This window comes from Eutrema salsugineum, unplaced genomic scaffold (assembly GCF_000478725.1).
Source record: "Eutrema salsugineum unplaced genomic scaffold, Eutsalg1_0 scaffold_3, whole genome shotgun sequence".
Classification (NCBI taxonomy): Eukaryota; Viridiplantae; Streptophyta; class Magnoliopsida; order Brassicales; family Brassicaceae; genus Eutrema; species Eutrema salsugineum.
This window is the reverse complement of record NW_006256756.1, coordinates 581,755-607,926: the sequence shown is the minus strand read 5'-3', so window position 1 is coordinate 607,926 and position 26,172 is coordinate 581,755. Positions and strand designations below refer to the sequence as shown.

At 36.8% G+C, this 26,172-nt stretch overlaps 6 protein-coding genes across 7 annotated transcripts; 3 read left to right on the top strand and 3 right to left on the bottom strand.

Annotated features, from left to right (window-relative positions):
* The first annotated feature begins 733 nt into the window (after window positions 1–733).
* LOC18015107 (NDR1/HIN1-like protein 12) lies at window positions 734–1,935 on the top strand. Its single transcript, XM_006396278.2, has one exon. The coding sequence runs from the start codon at window positions 1,026–1,028 to the stop codon at window positions 1,707–1,709; it is 684 nt and encodes a 227-aa protein (XP_006396341.1). The 5' UTR covers window positions 734–1,025; the 3' UTR covers window positions 1,710–1,935.
* A 5,875-nt stretch (window positions 1,936–7,810) lies between these two features.
* Window positions 7,811–8,743, top strand: LOC18014931. The gene has a single exon (XM_006396277.2). The coding sequence runs from the start codon at window positions 7,811–7,813 to the stop codon at window positions 8,741–8,743; it is 933 nt and encodes a 310-aa protein (XP_006396340.2).
* Window positions 8,744–9,832: 1,089 nt separating this feature from the next.
* Window positions 9,833–11,996, bottom strand: LOC18014930 (MATH domain and coiled-coil domain-containing protein At2g42460). Its single transcript, XM_024154141.1, has 5 exons — window positions 11,890–11,996; window positions 11,579–11,742; window positions 11,264–11,391; window positions 10,794–11,147; window positions 9,833–9,925 (listed from the first exon to the last, which is right to left on the bottom strand). Exons 1-5 carry the CDS (start codon window positions 11,994–11,996, stop codon window positions 9,833–9,835), a joined length of 846 nt encoding a protein of 281 aa, XP_024009909.1.
* An 866-nt stretch (window positions 11,997–12,862) lies between these two features.
* On the top strand, window positions 12,863–13,795 carry LOC18014915 (early nodulin-like protein 1). Its single transcript, XM_024154140.1, has one exon. The coding sequence runs from the start codon at window positions 12,863–12,865 to the stop codon at window positions 13,793–13,795; it is 933 nt and encodes a 310-aa protein (XP_024009908.1).
* A 275-nt stretch (window positions 13,796–14,070) lies between these two features.
* On the bottom strand, window positions 14,071–23,220 carry LOC18014914 (vacuolar protein sorting-associated protein 8 homolog). 2 transcript variants are annotated; one of them, XM_024154038.1, is made up of 19 exons: window positions 21,560–23,065; window positions 21,127–21,435; window positions 20,767–21,006; window positions 20,581–20,680; window positions 20,342–20,499; window positions 19,573–20,206; window positions 18,824–18,888; window positions 18,649–18,750; window positions 18,402–18,544; window positions 18,071–18,126; window positions 17,285–17,934; window positions 17,009–17,199; window positions 16,620–16,926; window positions 15,944–16,237; window positions 15,758–15,867; window positions 15,238–15,574; window positions 14,725–15,162; window positions 14,401–14,626; window positions 14,071–14,312 (listed from the first exon to the last, which is right to left on the bottom strand). In XM_024154038.1, the coding sequence occupies exons 1-19, from the start codon at window positions 23,063–23,065 to the stop codon at window positions 14,281–14,283; spliced, it is 5,898 nt and encodes a 1,965-aa protein (XP_024009806.1). In that variant the 3' UTR covers window positions 14,071–14,280. The 2 variants fall into 2 exon arrangements, with proteins under 2 accessions (XP_024009806.1, XP_006396337.2); XM_006396274.2 differs by having other exon boundaries at window positions 14,071–14,626; window positions 21,560–23,220.
* A 213-nt stretch (window positions 23,221–23,433) lies between these two features.
* On the bottom strand, window positions 23,434–24,839 carry LOC18015008 (60S acidic ribosomal protein P1-2). The gene is made up of 4 exons (XM_024154228.1): window positions 24,744–24,839; window positions 24,454–24,530; window positions 23,812–24,027; window positions 23,434–23,711 (listed from the first exon to the last, which is right to left on the bottom strand). Exons 2-4 carry the CDS (start codon window positions 24,523–24,525, stop codon window positions 23,658–23,660), a joined length of 342 nt encoding a protein of 113 aa, XP_024009996.1. The 5' UTR covers window positions 24,526–24,530; window positions 24,744–24,839; the 3' UTR covers window positions 23,434–23,657.
* Window positions 24,840–26,172: the final 1,333 nt, after the last annotated feature.

Genomic DNA, 26,172 nt, shown 5'->3' with positions numbered 1-26,172 from the left:
CATAAAAAAGGAAAGAAAAGTCTGCTTATCAAAAGATAAATAAGTTGCCAGACTTCAATATCTAAAGCTTTCCAAAAACCTAAAGGTCAAAATATTAAATATTATTATAGGTTTTAATTAAATATGGCCCAAAATTTTAGTTTTTTAGTATTCTATTTGTACTTTTACAAGTAATGGGACAAACCAAGTAACTTGCAAGTAATGAAAAATTTGGCAAGTACTTGAAATTGCAAGTACTTTATATTAACAAGTCAAGTACAAGTACAAATATCTTGATACTTGAACGAAGCAAATCAAGTATCAAGTATACCAAAAATGGCAAGTACTCGTCCCGTGCCGAGGCCTACTTAATATGAGCTTCGGTGCTTATTTAGAAATAGTCTTTAACATGGAACACTCTAAGCAGTCATCAAACAAGTCAATCATAGACCATAAACAACTTTAATAGTGTATAGTCATATACATGATATATCCTTCTACAAGTACATTTATTTTCAAATTGGAAATCAATTATTCATTTACAAATTATAGCCATCAGATCCGTCACGTGAACGGTTGCACCGAGATTTGGATTCTTTCGAAAGTACTTGACTTCTGTATCTATTTTACTATATATAAATTAAAAAAAAAAACCTACAATGTAAACACAAAACCCGAGTGTCATACCTAAAGTAAACGGCTAAACCTAACCTATTACAATTTTTACGGCTGCTTTACAAAAAGAGTAGCCTCTGAAATAGTAGTAGGAACAGATAATTACAATTCCAAGCTTTCTAAGTTAATAAATAATCAATAAAATGTACCATATAAACCTATAATAAGAGTGCTTTACTGTCACTAACTACAAAACAAGACAAAAGCTTGCATCTACTTAAAAACTTCTTCTCCTCCTTTATATCCTCCTTCACTCTTCACCAAACCATAAATCCTCTGGATATCATATATACACACACACCTTTACATACATACGCGAACATAACATATACAAATATATATATATATATATATATATAGATAATATAGCCATGGGAGAAGGAGAAGCAAAAGCAGAGCAAGCAGCCAAAGCAGAGCACAAGAATGCTCACTCCGCTTCTTCAACGCCGGAATCTTACTCCAAAGAAGGCGGCAGAGGCGGTGGAAACGCCCGCCGCGCAATCTGCGGCGCGATCTTCACTATCCTCGTTTTACTAGGAATCATCGCTTTAATCCTCTGGCTCGTCTACCGTCCACACAAACCACGTCTCACCGTCGTCGGAGCCGCGATCTACGATCTCAACTTCACGGCGCCGCCGTTAATCTCAACCTCCGTTCAGTTCTCCGTTTTGGCGCGAAACCCGAACCGGAGAGTCGCAATTTACTACGACAAGCTCTCGATGTACGTTACCTACAGAGATCAGATCATAACGCCGCCGCTTCCGCTCCCGCCGCTTCGTCTGGGACATAAATCTACGGTGGTGATAGCTCCGGTTCTTGGCGGAGCCGGGATACCGGTTTCGCCGGAAGTGGCGAACGGTTTGAAGAACGATGAAGCTTACGGCGTCGTTTTGATGAGAGTGGTGGTTTTAGGGAGGCTACGTTGGAAAGCCGGTGCGATTAAGACTGGACGGTATGGATTTTATGCCACGTGTGATGTGTGGTTGAGATTTAATCGATCTTCTAATGGACAAGTTCCACTTCTCGCTCCTTCAACTTGTAAAGTTGACGTCTAGTTTTATTTTATTTTCGTAATTGCTTTCTTTTTTATCTTTGCGTTAAAGAAAAAGTTAAATGCCAAAAAAAAGTTTAAAAGGTAAGAGAAATAGAATTTGTAATGTTTTTTTCTTTTCTTTTTAATATGGTCTTTTTACCTTGTTAGTGACACTCGAGTCTAGCTAGTGTAATTGTGTTAGCTTTTCTGTCTCAGAATAAATCAAGAGGCATAAGCCAGAAATTATAGTTACAGCTCTAATTTTTTACATTTCTAATTACGATATTTGTTCTTTTTTAGTCGTTGGATCTGTGGATAGTAATTAATTACCTACAGAAAATACTGTCGGCAATAAGAACGTATCTCCCATGACATATGGCGGATATATAAACATAACAGCCCATCAGTCATCATGCTGGGAGCGCAAGGCTGCTAAAATGCCATAAACTAAAAATAATCTATGAATCTAGTGCCATAAATAATTATGTAATGTCGATTTTAATCTTAATAAAATTGAACTGAATTATTTATTATTTTCTAATTTTCTAATTTTTATTTATTTTATTAAATGTCTCACTCTCATCTTTTTCTCTTCCCTATCATTTGGTTTGGTCAATGTTGAAAACGAAATTCAATATGATGGATCTGCACCTTTGTCTCTTCCTCCTCTTCTGCAATCGATTTTTTATTCTTAACTCCTCTATCATCTGCCATTATTGAAGCTTCAAAACTGAGTAAATTATTCTTATTTGGAGATTTATGGTTTTCACAATTTAGAAATTTAATTTGCAAAAATTACTTATTTTGATATGCAAATTGGATTGATAACCAAGTTTAATGGACAATTAGGTTGTTGTATTGGTAATTTGTCGGTGTAGTTCTTGAATCGTAATGAATCTTAGATAAATTAGAATTAAAATCCGAGTCCATCAAATCTGGGATGATAAGACAACTGGTATAAATGGTACAATTAAATGATATAGGACAATTGATACAAATGATACAACTAAGTGATATAGTACAATTGATACAAATGGCGTTTTTGCAGTTGTACCTTAATTTAAATTATTATATTGTAATTGTCCACATAATTTTTGACCATTAAATAACATTTACGAGGTTCTCATATTACAAATTATGATAAATCAGATATTTATAATTTTCTTAATACATATTCTAGTTTCTTATCAAACCTACCTGATAGTGCAAGAAAGATTTTTTTAATGTTAATCATTTTATGATGCAAAAGAGGCAAAATATATGATTTTGCACAACTTGTAATATGAAAACATCGAAAATGCTACTTAATATTCAAAAATCATATGAACAACTACAAAATAATAATCAATACTAAAAGATAACTTCAAAAATGCTAAAATCGCAAAAGTACAATTATTAAAAATTTCGTACAACTGGACTCGTAAGGTACAACTATGCACATTTTGACATGTGCGCCGACAAAATGGAAGATATGCGCCGTCAATTTTGTATATAGTTGTACCCTAAGAGTCCAGTTGTACTAAATTCTTAATAGTTGTACTTTAGCGATTTTTAACGTTTTTGCAGTTGTACTTTGATATAGATTACTATATTGTAATTGTCCACATAATTATTGACCATTAAATAGCATTTACGAAGTTCTCATATTACAAGTTATGAAAAATCAGATATTTATAATTTTCTTAATACATATTCTTGTTTTTCCATCAAACATACCTTATAGCATAAGGAAGACTTTGTTAATATTAACCACTTTATGATGCAAAAAAGGCAAAATATATGATTTTGCACAATTTGTAATATGAAAACATTGTAAATGCTACTTAATATTCAAAAATCATATGGATAACTACAAAATAATAATCTATATCAAGGGATAACTGCAAAAATGCTAAAATTGCAAAAGTACAACTATTAAGAATTTTGTACAACTGGACCCTTAGGATACAAATATGTACAAAATTGACGGCGCACATGTCAAAATGTGCACCGACAAAATGGAACATGTGCGCCGTTTTGCATATATTTGTACCCTAATAGTCCAATTGTACTAAATTCTTAATAGTTGTACTTTAGCGATTTTAACGTTTTTGCAATTGTACCTTAATATAGATTATTATATCGTAATTGTCCACATAATTTTTGACCATTAAATAGCATTTACGAGGTTTTCATATTACAAGTTATGAAAAATCAGATATTTATAATTTTTTAATACATATTCTTGTTTTTCCATCAAACATATCTTATAGTATAAGGAAGACTTTGTTAATATTAACCACTTTATGATGCAAAAGAGGCAAAATATATGATTTTGCACAATTTGTAATATAAAAACATCATAAATGCTACTTAATATTCAAAAATTATATGGACAACTACAAAGTAATAATCTATATCAATGGAAAACTGCAAAAATGATAAATTCACAAAAGTACAACTATTAAGAATTTTGTACAATCGGACTCTTAGAGTACAACTATGTACAAAATGTGTACAACCGGACTCTTAGAGTACAACTATGTACAAAATGGACGATGCACATGTTTCATTTTGTCAGTTGTACTGAGTTGTACTTAAAGTACATGTTCTATTTTGTTATAATTAACTGCTTAGTTGTACATTAAGCTAACCGAGATAATTACACCATATCATTATAGTTTTTTCTTTCGTTTTAGTAATCTTGTATTTAAATAAATAAGATATGAACAAAATTGATGAATAAAGATAAATTTCGTAAAAACCTTATTAATCTTCAATAAAAAATTTTTGTTACATTGCAATGTCAAAACAAATAAATCAAGAAATGTTAGCATTTCCTAAACTTTACAAAGTGACAAGACCATAAGTTATCCACATCAAATGCTCTTTCCGAAATGCTGATTCCCAAATCTTCTTCTTCTGAACCAGCAATGATAAGATACAGAATATAAAATATTTTCTTCTTCACCAACATGGCTTTCCTCAGTCATCCATATCTCAACCTTTTAAGAGACATAACTTACAATTTGTCAATTCCTATTGGAAACAAAAACTCTCATCTGTTCTAAGCTTGCTGTAACATAATAAGCATGACAAAACTCACGATGGGTATAACGATAAAGAAACAAATACCACTTCTCTTTTATTGTCCATGCGGATCTTCTTCAGAGCCACCATTTTCACCAGTTTTGATCTTTTAGCCATGTAAACTTGACTGCAAGAGCAAAACGACAACAATAAACATCCTAAAGCACAACTATACATTGTAAAAGCTGAATCCTACATTCAAAAATCGCTTATGATTCCAATTTATGAAACCCCGTGAAACGCAAGTATCCCGAGTACCATCCAATAAAACTAAATTGGATTCAAGTAAAAAAGGAAGAATGTGAGAAGTAGTCCCGTTAGTTTCTCGCCGATTTGGTTGAGCTTCTCAAAGAATCAACGCTGCGAGATCCCCAGACCGGAGGAGGTTCCTCAAAGTTTAGCTACTCGAAAGCTGCAAGAGCCATCTTCGTTCCTGCGAGTGCTCCCTCCATTGCCGACGGTTGGAAGAAATAAAGTATCTTTATAACAAAACCATTGCGCTAGAACAATTTGGCCAAACAAAGTTAACCATAGAGTCCAATTACTGAGCTCTCTCGCATCCCAAATGATCCAAAAAAGTAAACGAATCATTTGCCATTATCGTTGTCATGCGACACAAAATCAAAGCAAATTAAGTGAAGCAAACAAAACCAATTTCACAATTGCTGAATTGAAGTAAGAGCAGTCATAAATCACATAATCATGGGTCGTATAATTTCTAAGAGCCGCCACAAACCATGAAATGTGATTTTTAATGTCAGAAAAAAAAAAGATTCCGTCAGAATTCGACTTTAATAAAAACCCAACACCAACAAAAAAAAACTGAAGAGCTCATAACAGGTAGATGATTCATCAACCGAAGCTATACAAACTTAAATATTTCCAGGAAAGAAAAAAAAAGAGGATTCAGGACATGAAAAAGCTCATCGTGATGAAAACGAAAGTTTTGAGAGAGGAAGAAAGTTTAAGGAAGTTGATATGGAGTGATTGATCTCCCTAATTCGAAGAGAGAAGATTCAACCAGATTTTGGAGAGAGCTATCTACAACGAACGAAAGAGAATAAGAACACGATTTAGTTGATGAAGATGAAGAAATTAAGGTGTAATATTTAATTATTTGAGATAAATAAAAATATTTAAGTGAGTTGGGTGGGTGGATATTCATGGGTTATTGGGTTTGGGTGGGTAGAATTGTGGTTAAGTTGTAATTTTAGAGACTTACAAGGAGAATGAAGGAATTTCTATGATTTTCTGTATTAAAACAAAATAAAAAAAAATTAAATTAAATAATGTGGTGGTGACAAATGGGCACATTCTTTAGCGTTTTATGGCATTGCAGCATTTGATTCCTTGAAACAGCTGTAGTTATTTTTTTGTTATTTAGCCTGTCAAACGAATATTAATCAGCACGAAATAGTAGAACGCACTAGCGAGTATCATAAGTTTAATTTCAGTTCAATCACAAATCATTACCATAAGAAAAGATTGATTAGTTCACTAATTTTCTTTTTTTCTTTTCCTGCTTAAATGTTCAGTTTTATATCACGTAGCAAGAACACCATTACATTCAGCGTCACAAAAATAAAAAATAAGTAAGTTAACCAATCATTCCACAATCATTCCACCATCTTCTTCTTTCTTAAGACTATCACGTCGCCAACTTGGGACCATTGAGCCGATCTACTTTCCATGAGGAGAAGTTTACGACAAGCTTCCCACCTACACAGAACACTGATCAAATACAATTCACCATATAGACCAGTTTTCCAGGAACACATCGAACATCAGCACAATGAACAGATGATCACGCCGCTGATGAAGTGATCTAACTAGAATCCTCTTATCAGCATCTTTGTTGTGTTCTACACGATCCAAGCAGAACCATGCATAGACTAATAATGACCTTAAGTAAAAGCAGTTGTAAGTTTTAAAAGATTAGAAACAAAACAAAATAATCATACAAAACTTGGTCATAAATTTCATCATTTGTCTAATTTTACTAAATTATATAAAACAATAAATATGTGAAAATATTAGCATTCCAAAATATTATGAACTTAATTACTCAAATATATGTTAAATGGATTTGTATCCAAATCAACATGCAAAATAGTCTAATGTGTGAATATTAGTTTGGTTTATCCAGGTTTTAGTTTATGTGTATGTAAGTAAATTCATCTATTATAAATGAACTTTAGACCATGATTATCGTGGTCTCTTAGATTAGTTTCTTATGATTATTTACTGATATATTTAATCAAAGACGTCTTTATTTTAAATCGTAAGCGACAGTTCTTAGATGGCACGTGGCTGCACTTAGCTGTTTAATACTAAAAAACGGTTAAATAATCCATATGAGTTTGCAACGTTAATTATGCTCTTAATAATTTTTTTGTAATAAATCAGTTTTCGATGTTTCTAGATGAAAAATTCAATAACTCTTTCAAAGTTTCACAAATGTATTTTATGAACCAATTTTTTTTTTGGTAGTTTTTGTCATATTTTTAAACAAAATTTACTCCAAACTAAATATTTTGTTTCACAATATGAATATTTTATAAAAACTACATCAATTAACTTAACACGTGTAATTAACAATTTTGAATCATTTTTTATATATAATTGATATAACCCATAATACAAAGTCTGAACAGAAAGAGTTACCAAAAGAAATACCAACAGCCAGACAAATAACTAACAACGAGAAAATGTTAATGATAAGTAATAACAAAGATGGATAAAAAATATAATACAACAAAATAAATACTCCACGAGGAGATCGTTAAACATTAATCTAAATTCAAATAGGAAAGATAAATATATTTGAAAAGGAATAAATTTAGAAAAAGGAAAGAAAGTAGATAAAATCCTTATATATAGAACAACGGATTAGGGGTCGGAAACGTAGAGCAGTATACTATATATATATATATATATATATAGAAGGATAGGGTAGCTTCTTTGTTTCTCTATCTCGAAACCGCTCTCGTTCGCTTTTCTCAGATTGCTTCATCTTTCTTCTTGTTAGATCTACTTCGTGTATACCTTCGAATCATGGCGGCGACAACAACAACATCGAAGAAGATCAACACCATGATCTTTGGCTTTGTGATCCTCATGACAACCTTCACGCTTTTCTTGGGTAGCTGCTCGGCGACGATCTACAAAGTGGGAGATTCCGATGGATGGACGGCCAAAGACGACGTCTACAACAGTTGGGCCGAGCGTAAGGAGTTTCACGTCGGTGACTCACTCGTCTTTGAATACGATCGCAACCTCAACGACGTCACTCAAGTCTCGGGCGCTTTGGAGTACCAATTCTGCGACTCTTTTTCTCCTAAAGCCGTCTACAACACAGGGCATGATGTCGTAACCTTCACGGAACCAGGGTTTCACTACTTCATCAGCTCAAATCATGCTCAATGCGAATTGGGACAGAGACTCGACGTTCTTGTCGTCCAAGACCCATCACGTCCGATTCCTCCTCCACCAACACCGAGCAACATCTTTCCTTTTGCAAAGACCTACAAGGTCGGTGGCTCCAAAGGATGGAGGGTTTACGACAGTGACTTCTATCACAAGTGGAGCGAGGAGAAACAGTTTCATGTTGGAGACAAACTTCTTTTCGAATACAGCAACGAAGCCAACGACGTCTTAGAAATCAACGGTCATCTTGAATTCAAATCCTGCGACCCGACAAGTCCAGTAGCCGTGCACAAGACAGGACATGATCTAGTGATGCTCACCGAACCAGGAGTTCATTACTTCATTAGCTCGAAGATCGGACATTGTGCGGCTGGGCTTAAGCTTCGAGTCGTGGTTGCACCAACACCTAACGTTCCCAAGTTGCCATCTACTGACCTTCTCACAAGGTGGTTAGGCGCAGCATTCGGATCAACTCAAGCACATGCTACCTTCGTTTTCGATTTGGTTTTGAGATTAGCTAATTACGTGTCTGCTAATTATGTACGTAGTCGTCAGAATTAGTCTCTTTTCTTACCTTTTTCTTTCCCCTTGTTTCGTTTCTTTGTTTTTCTTGTCACTTACGTAAACTGAAGGGTCCTTTTTAATGTAATAAAGAATTATTCTTTTTATTTGAAGTATGTAGATTATGTGAATTTTTTTATTCTACTTGATGTTTGGCTTCCTCAAAACCTCTCTATTTCTTCTTCTCAATCGATCTCAGTTCTGCTTCAGTGCAGTGATTGGATCCCTAGTCAATATTTCAGATAAGGTAACATCTCTTCAAGCCTAATGTTAGATCACAAAAAGAAACCAATATTGCTTCTTGTTGTTGTATAAATGAACAAAAACTGAACATATTTCCTTTGTAATACAGTTGACAACACACGTCTTCATCAACTACTCAATTAAAAAAGAACCTATAGCTATAATTTCATAAATTTCAACGATTGACGACTAGAATTTTGAAGCCGCTTTGCAAATTCGATTTTGCAAATTTCACAATATTCATTTGTTTTGTTCAGTATGAAGCCATTCCTGTGACCAAAACCGAAGCCAACATGGTATGGTTCACAATATTTGAATCTTATGTTTTGTGGAGAATGCGGTTCGAACAACATCCAAAGAATAATTGGCAGAGTCTCTTCTGCCATGTCTCGTAAAATTACCATCAAATGTATTGGCCACAAGGATGGTTTTGTTAGTTACATTTTGCTACAATACTATACATCAAGTCAAAAAAGTTACCATCCACTATAATTTTCCTAATTACACAACATGTACTTGAAACCATATGATAAATCTAATAAATCTTCTTTCATGTACTTGAAACCATATGATGTAATCACCGGTTTATAATTCTATTTCCATTTCGCGTAATATAGAGGAGTTGTTGCCGTTGAGTTTGCTTTGCTGCCATTGGAGTAAATGTTAGGGACTGCCATTCACAAAACAAGGTTATCGATGAATGAATCTTTTCTATTTGTATTAAATTGCTTTTTCTTGTTCTCCACATTCTTACATCTTTCTGAGTATAATATTTAGTCATTCAAAAGTATTCGTAAGCTAATAATCGAACGTGACAATTAAGCAGCATAGCATAGCATAGTAATGTCATGTCCGTAAACCGTACTCCATGAGTTCTACTTCTCTTACTGTAAGCTCAATTTGCAGAAACATTTGCTTCCCTGGTGTTTTGATCACTTGCTAATTCCCATACCAAAACAATGTTGAAGGGAATACGTTATCTCTTCTATCTCTATTGATCTGTTTTCTGGGACCTATGTGCAAAATCAAATGATGCTCCGGAATGAGTCCTTTCCAGATTATATTTTTTTTTAAAATGGCTCCAAACGGTTACTTGATATTTAGAATTGAAGCAGAGATCGAAGATTTAATTTCCTGATTCATTTTTCTTTAATTTGAAACTATTCTTGTTTTCTTTGGGAAATAAAATCTATAAATGTTCTTTGAAATCTTCATGAAGGCATATGCATGCATGCATGCATATATGCATACCTATGCGGCTACGCCTTCATATATATTTGGATTTGGATTTTCTGTGTAGATTCTCATACTAACTGAAAAAAGTTGCATATATAGTTTTATTTGTGACCCCTTGCTCTTTGCTATGTTCGTTGTCCTTTTTGATGTGCAATAATGCCTAAATGGTAGCTCATCAGTGAAAAGTCAAATCTAGTCAATAAGCCTATGAGAGGGAGTCTATTAGATTTAGCAAACACAGTGTTAAGAGAGTAGAGTCTAGTCACAAGCCAAGTGATCTCTGAGATTTCCATTGGCTACATACTCCACAATCAGAAACCGCTTGTTACACATAAATTCTGCACTCGTCGTCGTGCATATACTCAATCTGACTTTACTAACAAAAAAACAAAAACTCTTTGGATATTTAAAATCCCATTATGTGGCAGTGATTTCCTTATAAAAAATGGTAAAAAAAAAAAATTTAAATTAGAAAAGCAGCATCTGCCGAAATCATTCTTTATAATAATGGCTTCGATAATTCATCAAACTCTGGACAAGGGAAACTGGGTTTAGTTTTGTTTTTCTTTACCAACATCACCAAACCCCTCACTCTTACTTTCCAAGAGTGAACAACACCATCAAGCCAAATAGCCTTGGTCCCCTTATTCAGGTCAGATATCATAGTCTTGTTGGACTCACGTTTTTGGATCTCATCATGTTTTTTCTTCAACCAGTTTACTTTGAAGCCCACTTCTTTTAGCTCCATCAACTTCCTTAGAGCGTTTCTTAGCTCAGTCTCAGATAAGCTATATGGAGGCTTGTTCAGTGTCTCGATGAGATCCAGGAGGTCGATCATATATGATGTCTTCACCAACTGGTCCTTTTCTCTGAAATTCTTGGCAATGTTCCGGTGATCCTTGAAAAGCCTAGTCAACGAGGACACCTGTTAACAAGAGAAAGATGTAATTATGTTATAGCTAGAGATCAAATCCTACAAAAATGTAAATCAAAAACAGCTAGAAGAAAGAAAAACAAGAAGAAGCATCTCTACAATCATACCTTGGAATAAGGAACTTGGAAACCCTTGAACTCCAACATCTCATTCCCAGTTACCTCTCCTTCATCAACAACTTCAACTACTTTTACTTGGACTTTCAAAGTCAGTTTATTCTTGTCCAATAAAAACCCTTGATAAAAAAACATCCACCAATGCAAAAACCAACCCCATTGTTTTATCTGATCGCAGTACAGTCGGCAGCAGTTGTCTGTGAGACAAAAAAAAAAAAACAGAAAATTATTTATTTATTTATTTTTTTAAAAAAATATTAGTTCAATTTTCTTCTACGATATGGATAAGATAAGTTCATTAATTACCTTCTAATCTGTAGAGCTCTTTGCCTGATTGATTCAACACAACGAATGAATTTCTAGTTCGTATTTTCCATCCAGGTCGTAATGATTCAGGATTTCCAACGCAGAGGTATATATGCACGTGCCGATCATTAATACAATCTCCTTTGGGCAAAACCTTAACGTACCTGAAAAGAATAATAAAAACCCTAATTTAGCTGTTGATCTAATAATATCTATCTAAAAAGAAGTTGTTTATTGAATCTACCGGATGAGTCAAGAATCAAAACATACCCACATATATATATATATATATACAATAAATAATTACGTACCATTCGCAGCCGCCGCTTAAGAAGTTTGGTGATGATATCATAGTTTTCCTCTGGGAGAAGTTATCTATCTCAATCGTAAAATCTGTTGTATGCTTTTGATCCTCCATATCTCTCTCCAAAACTTTTCTTTTCTTAGGCTTTGTTACTCTCCAAAACTGACTTTAATTTCTCTCACAAACTTGTTTTTGATACTTCCCCTAGAAACCCGGATATATATCTAAACTTTTTCAAAATCCTTATTCAAAAGAAATAAGGAAACTCGAAGAAAAAAATAAATAAAAACTCTATTTACTAATGTAACAAGAGCTATATATAGGTTTCCAACAATTAGACAGAATTGAGACATGGGCATGGGTTTTACTTATAATCGCGAGCTAGTTAGTAGTAATCTATGACTCTATGAGGGGAATCATATTAGGATAAGGATTAAAGTTTATATGGAATATGGATGTGTGTAAATAATTAGAGATAACTCCTAATCTAGTTCTAAAAAGCAACTTAAGAAGTCTGCTGATGATAATCCGACTACATTACCCATATATCAAAAAAGAGATTTACGAAAAGAAATAAGAACACACAAGTGAATCAATAAACTAAAAGGGGATAAAGATTTTAATGATGTTAAGTACTAATAAAGATTGATAATAGAATATAATAAATAAATAAAAATTAGATAAAGAAGATTAAGGATATCGTTAAGCATTTTTTTCATGACAATCTAAATTGAAAGAGGAAAGACAAATATATTTGAAAAGGAATAAATGTGGAAAAAGGAAAGAAAGTAGATAAAAAGGATAGAACAAAGGATTAGGGATCGGAAACATAGAGCAGTATATATAGAGGGATAGGGTAGCTTCTTTCTTTCTCTATCTCGAAACCGTTCTCGTTCGCTTCTCAGATTGTTTAATCTTTCTTCAGCTTGTTCGCTTCTCAGATTGCTTCATCTTTCTTCTACTTCGTGTACCTTCGAATCATGGCGACAACAACAACAACGAAGAAGATCAACACCATGATCTTTGGCTTTGTGATCCTCATGACAACCTTCACGTTTCTCTTGGGTAGCTGCTCGGCGACGATCTACAAAGTCGGAGACTCCGATGGATGGACGGCCAAGGACGACGTCTACAACAGTTGGGCCGAGCGTAAGGAGTTTCACGTCGGCGACTCACTCGTCTTCGAATACGATCGCAACTTCAACGACGTCACTCAAGTCTCGGGCGCTTTGGAGTACCAATTCTGCGACTCTTTTTCTCCTAAAGCCGTCTACAACACAGGGCATGATGTCGTAACCTTCACGGAACCAGGGTTTCACTACTTCATCACCTCAAATCATGCTCATTGCGAATTGGGACAGAGACTCGACGTTCTTGTCGTCCATGACCCATCACGTCCGATTCCTCCTCCACCAACACCGAGCAACATCTTTCCTTTTGCAAAGACCTACAAGGTCGGTGGCTCCAAAGGATGGAGGGTTTACGACAGTGACTTCTATCACAAGTGGAGCGAGGAGAAACAGTTTCATGTTGGAGACAAACTTCTTTTTGAATACAGCAACGAAGCCAACGACGTCTTAGAAATCAACGGTCATCTTGAGTTCAAATCCTGCGACCCGACAAGTCCTGTAGCCGTGCACAAGACAGGACACGATCTGGTCATTCTCACCGAACCAGGAGTTCATTACTTCATTAGCTCGAAGATCGGTCATTGTGTGGCTGGGCTTAAGCTTCGAGTTGTGGTTGCACCAACACCTAATGTTCCCAAGTTGTCATCTACTGACCGTCTCACAAGGTGGTTAGGCGCAGCATTCGGATCAACTACTCAAGCACATGCTTCCTTCGTTTTCGATTTGGTTTTGGGATTAGCTAATTACGTGTCTGCTAATTATATACGTAGTCGTCAGAATTAGTCTCTTTTCTTACCTTTTTCTTTCCTCTTGTTTCTTTTCTTTTGTTTTTCTTGTCACTTACGTAAACTGAAGGGTCTGTAATAAGGGAATTATTCTTTTTAATTGAAGTATATAGATTATGTGAATTATTTAACTTGATGTTTTGGCTTCCTCAAAACCTCTCTATATCTTCTTCTCAATCAATCTCAGTTCTGGTTCATACTGAACTTCGTGATGCGTTTTGAGGCTGTTCTAAGAGAATCAATTCGCAGTGTCTACTGCGATGTCTCGTAAGATTACAATCAAATTTCTTGGCTCACCAGGATGGTTTTATTACTTACTTTTTGGTACTATACTATATACATCAAGTAAAAAAAAGTTGCCATCCACTAATTTTCCTAACTACACAAAACAAAACAAAAAGGTCCCCATCACACAACTCTCTACTCTTTGATACCATTTAGTTGTCACTAAGCCGGTTTCAGATGTCAAACTGTGAAGCTTCCTTATCTTCTGCTCGTCTTTTCCTTCCCAAAAGCTTAACAAGTATAAATTAAGCATCAATCTGTAAGGGTTCCAGTCATAATCCTAATTACCAACTCTTGGCCTTGAAAAAACGGACTTACCAAGTCTTGGCCGAAAAATCGATCCTTTTGCTTTCATTTTCATACTCAGTCCACTTTGGGATGGTTTTACAGGTTTCGTGTCTTTGCCGCTACTCTCACCCGGTGTAAAACCCGAGACTCTGCTCACTTTTTCGTGGTACACAGCTGGAGGTGAAAGCCTTAATCGAGGCAAGCTCTCTATCTGTACCAATCTCTGATCTTTCTGTAGATTGGTTAGGATTTCAAACTGCAGCGTTAAACAGTGCAAACCTTTTAGCTAATCACATCGAGTTATGGATTGTTATTATCTTTAAGAATTATTATCATCTACTATGGACATATTACCCTTGGTATTTGTTGGCTATGAGAATGATCGATCATTTCATTCTCATGTGAGTAAAGCGACGTGCGTTGTGAAGTCCCGGTGCTTGAAGAAACTGTGCTTATCAGTCCATAATCTAGGTAGAATGATTTACCTTTAGATGATCTTTGCGTGGTCTTCTTGGTCATACAAACAGGACAACCTGATGACGCGACGTGAATTGATGATGATGATGATGATGATGATGATGATGACATCTCATTCTCTGACGGTTCACACTGAATATGTGTTGCGTGGCCGCAGTTGAAAACACGTACACGAAGAGTAGAGAATGTCTTGGTGAGAGGACAATTGCATATACAACAAAGCAAACTTATGGGTGCATACCCATGAGAAGCACCTTTCTTGAGTAAGCTCATGGTGTAGAATGTATCCTCTTCGATTAAGGACTTCGCAGTATCCTGTTACGAGTAAGAAAAGAGTTTAAGAAACATCTCAAGGGAGACAACCAAATGCATGGAATTTTATATACATACCAGTATTCTCCGCTCGAAGCCATATGTTCCAAGCATTCCCAATATTGTAAGTTTAAAATCACCAAATTCTTGAGTACCATTGTCAGAAAGAAGTTTTGACATGATTGTTGGAAGACGAACATATCCTATCATTCCTTCAACAATCTCTTTGATAAACTGAGATATGAGTTTCCTCAGGATGTGTGTACCCGCTGCATCAGATCTTGGAATTCTCCACTTGACTGTGTCGGCTGCTTCATCTACAGGCAGTTCCAACGATTTAACATCCGCAAGGCCTTTGTATATTTCATTGACGTTCCTCGGTTCCTGATATGAATCCATCGAAGGTTCACAGAAACTGCGTGGAGCATGAAGGGACAAAACAATCATCAGATGCCTGTATTAATAGCTAGGAGCGCTCGCTCAAGCTTGTAAAATCCAACATGATTTTGATTGCATATATTAAGAGTAACTGTGACGTGAGTATTATTGCCATGATGAGAAATTAATTAGTAGTGATCATATGTACGGCCATGCTTACGTATCAAGAAAGCGAAACCAAAGAATCTCTGACTCCTCTGGATTAAGACGGGGAGTGTTGCGTTGACACAATCCTATACAGGCTTGTAAAACACCTTGTATGTCATGTACCTGAAAGATATGAAGCAGCATGAGAGGGAGAGAGGCATTGAGAAAACATATTCGTATTGTAAGGAAATGTACCAACCTCCTTCAACTCTAGAGCACTACTGAACAGTTCCAAGCTGGCTTCTTCGCTAGCACCCAACATCAATTCTGACACTAGGCATTCCACCGCATTTTCAAGCTCGGCAAATTTTTCGTTAAGTCCAGAGAGTGTAAGTGACAAAGCGCTTGCTGCATCACCTACCCTTTCCAAGAGGAATGCCGCTGCATCTATAATACCATATTCCTGGCAGAGACGTAGACAGTGTTCCACTCGGTAGCTGTCAAAGGTTTCCAGGAATCTCAAGACGGACTTCGGTTCGTACTTGCATAATAGCTATAAAAAATACAAACATATCTATCAGCATCCAAACAATTCGACAATGCCATATAATCTTAATGACCCACTATAATAAAATAAAAAAGAGCCAATTATGAACAAGCTGAGCTAGCAAACATTTCAATTTCCAGCAAATAAACGAAACAAATATCTGTTGTAAACTTGTAGGTTTCAGTCTTGCAAATTCTAATAAGTCTTTGAAAGAGCTAGAACTTTTGCAAGATGGCGATGAAAGAGGCAGACAACCAAGAGAATTTATATCTATTAGACAGCTACCATTTGACATAGAAGAGCCAAGCAATGATTTTGCTAAAAAGATAAGAATACATCGAGACTGCAGAGGGAGAATCAAATGAAAAAGTTTTCATAAGTGCTTTACCTCCACGTAAAGCTCAATCATATCATCAGTCACATTGACTGGATTATCTTGGATGAATTTGGGAAAGCCATTAAGTCCTTCCAAATAAATCTCAACCTCTTTGGGCATATCCCTTCTAATGTTTTCACCCGAACTATCTACGGCCTCATGTTTTCTTAGATGAGAAAATTCAAGACTCCCAGACAAGTGAACCTCAATGACAGTCTTGAGATAAAGGAACAAGCTTCTTGGATGAGAATGGAGCTGTTCTAGAATGCGTGTAATGTTGTCTTTCAGATTATCAATGATCAGAAAGAATGCTCCCTCTCTGCAAAATGCCAGACATTCAATATTATTGGAGTCCACTAGACCTAATCAATAGAGACAGTATAAAATCCACCTATAGTTACCTGCTCAATTCTAGGAGCTGTGGAATCCTAGAAATTATTGCAGAATGAAAAGCAGTAAATTCATCTCCCCTCAACTGTGAGAGCATCTTGTTCACGTAGCAAAACGAATGTAGGGGTTCATCTGCCTCTTTCATGTAGCTTTCTAAAGCAGCAACGTATCGTCGACCGATAGTATGAATATAGCCACAGACCTAGAAGTTGGAAACAACAGAGATCAAGGAGAATATCCCAAAGTGAACATTGCAAGCACGATATGGAGGATTTCGAAGAGGATACCTTATAAAAATGTGCTGTCTCACAAAGCTGAGACACATAAGCTGCATCCCAATTAGTCTCCGGTACAGCTTTCAAAAGGTTTAGTAATTGGTTCTCTCTCATTTTAGGAGATATGTTATATGTCCGAAGAATGTGATCTGATGTTAAGTACTCTAAAATATGTGCCAATATGCTCTTCGGAATACTAACTCTGCCACGTGCTGCATAATATGCAACAAACTCAAATAAATGACTTCTATCCTCCTTGGAGGGCCAATTTTTATCTGATTTTGAACCATCTGGATCGCCAGATTCATCAGGTTGATTTAACCCCGCATCAAGAACAAGAACTAGAGCATCTATCAGATTCTGGATCAACATATCGTTACATCCATCTTCGGGCATACTGCTATCAGTCTTGGACTCCAAACTTACTTCACCGGACTCCAGCAGATGATTCTCATGATTCACCATTTCATTTTCTGCAAATGCATATCTTAGGACATCTAAAGTGGCTTCAGTATCCATCTCTAGCAGGTGGTAGAGGTTCAAGTAAATCCGTTGAGATTTTACACATGTACTAGAGTCATGGACGTTTGATTTCTCCAGTAGAAACTGAATCAGCTCGGTCCTAAGGGATGGCAAGCGTGTAGGAATCAGAGTTCCATGTCCTGCGGATAAAAGTAAAAAAAGAAAGATTAAGCTCGTGAGAGGAAAATGCCTATATAAGTTTATAGGTTTTCACTAGATATCATACTCGGTCGATTGCAGATCATAACATGCAGTGAAACCATAGTAGAATCCTACCTGGTGGAAAAGCCAAACCAAGAAAGCAGTATTTTAGATAAACAAGCATCCGGTACCTGATTAAGAAATAGATGTAAGAAAAACTCGTCACTGATGCGCTTGCAAACTATACCTTTGTTTAGATAATAAATTATACTGCGTCCTACAGCAAATATTGTCATTAGCTATATGCGTAGGTGCGATCTTCGACTAATGTCATGTTCTATGGAAAGGGATAAGGCTTTTGAATTCTAGGTTGTCCTCTAGTCCATAACTGAAACAAGCGAGACGGGGTCTCTCAAGTTCAGTTGCACGTAAAGTTTTATTAGCCAGAACAAAGTGCATAACATACCCAATTGTTGTAGCCCTTTGTCTCTCACTGTTCCGTAAGACAATCAAGAGTTCCTCCAGAGGTGACCTGAAATCATCCAACCCTTTGTTGAAAAGATATAGCAAGGCCCCATAAAGGCCATGCTCACGGCAAATTCTGACAACCTAAGTGCCAAGGAGAAAAATGTCAATATTCAACCATAATACTACATCAACTTATTGAAGAAAAAGACCAGACTGGACACGTGAAATTGTCTGGCAAACGTGACCTGATTGAAATCTAAGGAAGAAATATCCATGTGCAGAACACACTGCTCAATTCTTTGTAGCCATCCTTTCCTACTATAATGTTCTACCAGTGCTTGCATAATCTGAGATGAAACAAAAACATCAAATGAATACCACAAATCTTGAGGAAACATCTTATAATTGCACAAAGGATACCTCTGGAGGAAGCGATCCAAGCATATCCTTTAAAATATAAGGCTCCAAAAGTTCCAAAAATGTATCTAGACAAACCAAAGGTAGTTTCCGCAATTAATAAGGAGAAATCATAATGTCTCTTCATACATATGAAAATTAATAGACATCAACCGATTAAACCAAGATCAAACTGTGCGCAAAAAGAACAGCAGATTTCAAAGCACGTGTATGCTGCACTATCACCCCCTAATAGGATATCACTAGATTACCATAAGATATCAAAATATAACAATTAGCATCACAATAATGGGTAGTGCACTCTATCCATCTGAAAAGTATCATGCTGTTTCATTAGCAAACTATACAATTACTGTAGAGCGTTAATAGAAGACCTATACTAAAAGTAATGGAAAACATACATACAACATGTATGTGTATGTATTATGAACGGTAAGCGTAAGTAAAACACCCATATATATATATATATATATATATATATATTTAACTGAATGTAAAATTAAATCCAAAAAAAAAAGCATGTTTACAATGGAATGCAACTTTCTGAGTCTTTCAAAGGAGATTAGACTAACTAAAGAGATTACAGAAAGAAACAGAACCAGACAACCTATAAGGAATTACTCACAATCCTAATGTAGTAAACATACTTTGAAACATTTAAAAAGTTGAAATGATATTCAACCCTGTTCCTTAATAAAAAGTAGCACCAAATAAGGAAGTTGATGGATATACATAAAATCTGAAAATTATACCTCTTTGTTGTACAGCCACAAATCTGGAAAATATTTCATCGAAGAGCAAATCCATCCTGTTAATATGAACACAAAATTCAACGGCAACACCACCAACACGATTGTATTGTTCTTCTATCTCTAAATTAGCATTCTTGGTTCCACTGCTTGGCTCATGAGTTACTCCATTTTTTTCAATCTGGTTGGAAAATGCTATTGAGATATAAGAAAATACTTCATCTACATAGGAGAGTAGCAACTCTGCTAAACTGGGTGCTATGGCTTCCCTTATGGCGTCCACAGTTTTGGGGAGGTCAACAACCCCATGAGCCTGCCCATTAAAAAGTGACATTGCCATGTTAAATGCACCCATCCAATCACCTCCTCTCCTTAAAACATCAACCCGCTCCTTCCATGGCAAAAGTCTGGAGATAACAAGATGAGCAGTCCCGAGAATGTATACTGAAGCCCCTCTGACACCCACAGAGTTGTGATAAGCTTTCTCAGGATTTCCAAAGACATTCGTAAAGTATGTATGATAGGAAATCAGGTCATTCCCTGAAGAACCATCCACAGAAAAGTTTGTCTGGTGAATTACTACACCATCTCTTGTGAACAGATACAAATGGCCCGTCACAGTTGGGATCACCAGCAACTGAATATGCAGAGAAAAGCAAAAAACTCATGTGTCTAATAATTGTATCTACATCAATTCATATCCAGTAGGTTCTAATGTCAGTCTATTAGAATATGCATTTGCTTGGAAATATATTTATATTCGTATTCACACCTGGTCATCCAGCCAAACCACACCAATAGCTACACTGTCAAGTGACCATTTGGCATATTCCTTTAGGTCTGATTTTACCAACTTGGCAACCTGAACTCTACGATCCCAGGCAATGGCAAGAAAAGAAACCCTATCTTCTGCCTCCTTAGAAGAATTTTCTGCAAAATTTGACTTAAACAAGGTTAAGTAAAACCATAGAAACAACGTACACAATTTTACTGAGAGAAGAACGTGATTACCCATTGAGCATTTCCAGGCAGTGTATGGCATGGAACCCTCCCGAACCCCTTCTGGCCTAGGAAGTTGTGCATACACCTCCAAATTTGGAATGAGCTTTACCTGTAGAAAAAAGAAGAGTGTCATTTCCAGAAGCCTAATCGACTAATCGTTAAACTCAATAAGAAAAGGGTATCTGGAATTCTTACCACCAGTCCAGTTTGATAGGTGACAAATATGACAACCCCTTCTTCTACCGCAGATGAATCCTCATTAAAGAGCTTCCAACTTGAATCAACCCCAACAACACCTCCCATCATGCTACTTATACTGCTGGATGGAACTGCAGTGTTACCCACCTTAGAAGAGGCCAAGGAGCTTCCAAAAATATCATCAGGCAGAGGTGATGCTGAGAGGACCATTCCATTTTTTTGTCCATCGAGAAGACACTGATGCAATCAAAACAAGGCGTACAAACCCATTCCTCAAAGTCAGTAAGGAAGAACACACAGGTAGAAAGCAGACGCAAAATCACAACCAAACATGACTTTACAAATACCAATTTTTACCTGCGTTTTTACCGAGTACATGTTCAACAACAGAGTCCAAGAGAAAGTATGCTTGAAAACGACACCCTTGGTATCACTTGTGATTACTTTAAATTGGCGAGAACCTTGAGAATCCCGACCTATAAAAAACGCATAAACTACTGGTGCAGTGTGTTCAGTGATCACTTTTGCTACCGACGCTCTCTGCACGTCCCAAACTGTAACATGTCCATCACCATAACCGGCTAGCAGGAGGCCCCCTTGCTGATTGAAGCAAACCGAGGTAACCGGGGACAGGGATCTGTCTCCTTGTAAACCAAGCCAAATCAGCTACAATTTTGTAAAGATACATGTGAGTAAAATTGAGCATATATGTACCCAGGTTATATAATAAAATTCGTTTGTCCCTACGAATAACATATAAATGGACATAAGTAATGATGTATAAGACAACCTTTGATTCCATCTGATCTGCAGTATCAGAAGAATATTTACTTGGTACAACGACGATGACCCCCTTGGACGTACCCACTGCAATAAAATTCAAATGAACAGCCAAAACCTGAGGAGAACCATGGTCTCTCTTAAATGCCTGCGACGAAATGGTTCCGCTGATGAGATTGTTAGCATCAACATCAAAGTAGCCTAAATTCGTCGAACCGATCTTAACACCCTCAAGTCTCATTGGCTGAGCAGCAGCCCCTTCCTCCCAATGCAAACCAGTATATGCTTGTTTCTTCTCAAACTCTTCAGCCAAGTCAAGCTGTTTCCTAAAAGATCGTGATTTTAGTTTCTCTCTTTTACTCATCCTTTCTTTTTCCAACTCCTCAATCCTCTCTTCCACAAGCTCTGAAATGCCAGACATTGAGCTTCCATCATCACGAATAAAAGCATCAACTCCCTCTTCTTTAGAATCCGGTGTAATTCTATCTAAATCATCATTCTTAACATCTCCAACACTTGATTCCTCATCGTTGCTTGCCTTAGCATCACCCGATTGAGAATAAGAAGAGGAATTCCCATCAGAATCATTCAAATGTTGAGACCCTGAAGACTCCAGCAAAGAAACGACAACTGTGTCATCTGTGACGCCTTCCACAGCAGCATTTTCAGCTTCCATTGTGGTCATCGTCTCTTGTTCTGCAGGGACGTCTCCTTCAGCATCAACACCATAGGAGGCAGTGACTAAGTCAGGTTTTGAGTTTTCCTCATAATCACGGGCATCAGCAACGGTCACATTACTATCACTAGGTTGGACTTCTATTACATTAGCTTCGCTTTCTTGACTTGCAAGTTCAGCTCCGTTATCCTCATCCTCCAGACGAGATTCTCCACCGGAAGAACGAAATTCATCAACAGAAACGGATCCAACAGCAACTCCGACAGAAACGCCATTTGTAGAAAATACTTCCTGATCATCTGCGTCTTGATTTGAAACTGATTCTCCAGCTCCCAAAACCTGCTGCATCAACTCGCTACTAGCACTGCTAGCTCTCCTCGACTTGATGATAGCAGCGTGTGGTGTAGGAACCAATCTCGAAGCAGCCACAGCCGCCGCAAGCGCCGCGCCGGGCTTCACATTCGACCGCACTCCTGCGAATAGCGACGGCAATGGCAACTGTCTTAGAGAAGAAGTCGATGGCGAATTTCGCCGCGTCGGATCGCTTACGCGAGGGAATCCGCGATATACTTCGGAATCAACAGATTCAGGTCTCACGGAAACGTTTGAAAGAGCTTCTGATAAGCGGCGAGTCGGATCGTTTTGATTCCGCCGGTTAACTTGGTCTCTAATCAACGGCGGAGATGAAGGAGGAGAAGACGACGGAGATGAAGAACTGGAAGCGTTGAGAATTTCGTCGACTGTACGGTGAGGAACGGATGAAGAATCCAAATCGGATTCGGAATCCGAGTCCGATACTAGGAACGAATCGAGATCGAGTTCCATGTGCGACTTCTTCATATCGGTGAACTTTTTCTAGTCCTTCTCTGTGAGTCGTCCCTTTAACTTCAAGTAGCCAATTGGTTCATCGAACTCTCCGACGACGGCCTCGACTACGAACATTCACCGCCGGCACTAGCCGACGTTCTAATTCTGCTCAAAAGAGTCAATAAGAAAAAATAAAGTAAAGCCTCTGGATGAAACAGTGGGTAAGTGAGAGAATTTAGACCAAATCTTTTTAAATTAAACTGGATTTTACCCGTCCGGTTCATATTATACTCTGGTTCATACTATGGATTTATCTAGATACGAGTTTAAGTTCTTTATATTGTTAAATTTCATACATTTTTATATTACATTAGCAATAGATTGCAAATTCGGTAAGCAAATGGTTGGTAAAAAAAAAGTTCCATAGCAACAAAAGCATGAGAGAATCTCACGTATTATACATAAGATAACTCTCAAAACCACTAAGAAGGTCGTGAGCCATTGCCAACTCGAGTACATGATATAACAAATGGACCAAACTGTTGTAATGTTGAAAATGGCAAAAACTGAAAATCTCAAATTAGCGAAAGAAATAGAACACAGCAAGAGTAAAACAAGGAGGCAACTAATCGAACAATCCAAAACCAAGATCTCCATCACTCTCTTCTGCTGGTTCCTCCTACAAAACAATGAATAATGGGAATCAATAACCAAAACTGATTACTAGATAGATAAAACTTTCAATAAATTTTAAATAAGCTTTTTTCTTAATTTTGTACCTTCTTCTCTTCCTTAGCAGGGGCAGCAGCTGCGCCTCCACCAGCAGCAGCAGGTGCAGCGGCGGCAACTGGTGCACCGCCTCCACCACCACCAGCACCGACATTCATGATAAGGTCAGTGACGTTACGCTTCTCAGCCATCTTGGCGAATAGCATTGGCCAGTAAGACTCGATCTCGACACCAGCAGCTTTGACCAAAGTCGAAATCTTCTCAGACTATTGACAAAAGGGTTAAGGGTATAAGCGGAAGCAAAACAAAATTCTTGAATTCAGAAAAAATGACACTACGATTATCAAAATAATGTCCTAAACCACAAGATTGACATTTCGCAAAACATGTTAACTAATAGAACCCACACGTTTCTTATATTCATGACACAGACACACAAGTACCGTAACACTAAACCAACAACTTACAGAGACAATTGACACAGCAATAAACCTGTAAGCCAAAACAAACATACTTTCATAGATTCAGGATAACAACAAGAGAATAAACGACACCTTCATAACCTAACCTAAGCAGCTGAACGGACCTCATTGGATACTAAACCACGAGATGAGTATTCATTCCAACTAAATGAAGTCTCGATGATGTGACTACATGAAAACGAATAGCTACTACATGAAAGGTCTCAGTACCGTGATGGAAATGCCCTCGTCCTCAAGGATCATAACAGCGTAGCTGCAAGCAAGTTCTCCGACTGTCGACATTGTCTCTACAACAAAAACGATAAACTAAAGCGTTAAATCTCAACAAGAACAGCAAAAATCGAACGATTATAAAGCCAACGAGAAAATTCCCTAAACGGCCACTAAATTAGCTGAAAAACAACAGGTATCTAACGAGAAAAACTATGCGAGCACGATTAAACACGATGATTGTTGAGAAATCTGTGATGAAACCAGAAATGATGAGGAAGAAGAAGTACCTCAGACTGCGATTGGAAGCCTCGGCAAATTTCTTTGGTGGCGCCGCTAGAAAGACAAATTAGGGTTTGCAATGCAGCGAATGGTGAAATCGTGAGTTATAAATAAAGCTAATTTCGAGAAACTTTGGGCTAGGGGTTTCTAGGAAGGCAAAGGCCCATTTAAAATCGTTTATTGACTTTCAAAAAATTGGGCTTTCTTTAAAATATTGTTGCTTTAGCGAGGTTTGATGAGAGAGGAAGCCCAGATGAAGAGAGTGTTGACCAGGTGTTTGACTATATAAATGTAAGAGGCCACGTGTATGGTTCTAGGGAACGACCTTCGTGGTCCATCACGCACCTGATGATGTCTCTGTCCTTGTATCTGGTTCCTGGCACGTGATAGCACGAGACTTCACCAGTTGATATTAGCTATTTTTTAGGTCGTTATTAAGATTAGGCCAATAAGCACAGCTTGAAAGCTGTCATTTTCGACTAAAATAGTTGGTTTTAGTTGGGTTTATCCACTTGTTTTCTTAACAAATGTCGATTTACTTAATTCGATGATTTATTTATCTTTATCTTTATTCTTGAATACATGAATCACAATCGTCGAAATTTTTTTAATTTTACTTTTTTGAATTATTATCCGTACGCTCACAACTCACAAGTAGGCTTCTAGCTGTGTATGTATTCAATAACCATGCGTATAGCCAAACCCAAAAAACAAAAACAACATGCATATAGCCATAGGGTCGTGCCAGCCTGCCAGGTCTATCTAAAATCAAATGATTGTTGACAACATCATGTCTTTTTTTTTTCCTAGCTTGTTTAGTCACAAGATGAAGCAACAAAGGAAAATAAAACAGAGATTTTTATAAAAGAGAAAATTAATCAATCAATAATTGCATTCGGAAGGAATTATTGGTATGCTATCCTATAATAATATGGATTCTTAAATCTTCTTTACTGGAACACTAGTAAGACTAAACAAAAAACTTAATCCGGTAGTAATGGTTGTCATATGTGGGAGTACAAAACATCAGCATATATCCGTATTCAAATCTCAAAAGGCCACTACGATTGACATGATGCATGATAGAAAATGTCAATCATGTTGATAAACCATATGTACATATGATGAGAGTTAGTTAAGTACTCCTATGACTTTTTTTAATGTAGAAATTCTTAATTTGTAGGATCATCTCTTAATAAAACAGAATTCCGCACAACAGAATGGAACTGGTAATGACATGAAAAAAAAAAAAAAAAAACTGAATACAGCAAAACTCTAATTATTATAGAATTGAATGTTCTTGAATTTATGAAAAATGCAAGCATTAGGAACATGATAATGTGTGATAAAATAAAGAAAATAAATGAAGTGGGGAGGAAAGAAGTAAATGAAGAGGAAGAGTCATCGCTGTCATGGTCGCAGTTAAAGAGGCGGTCA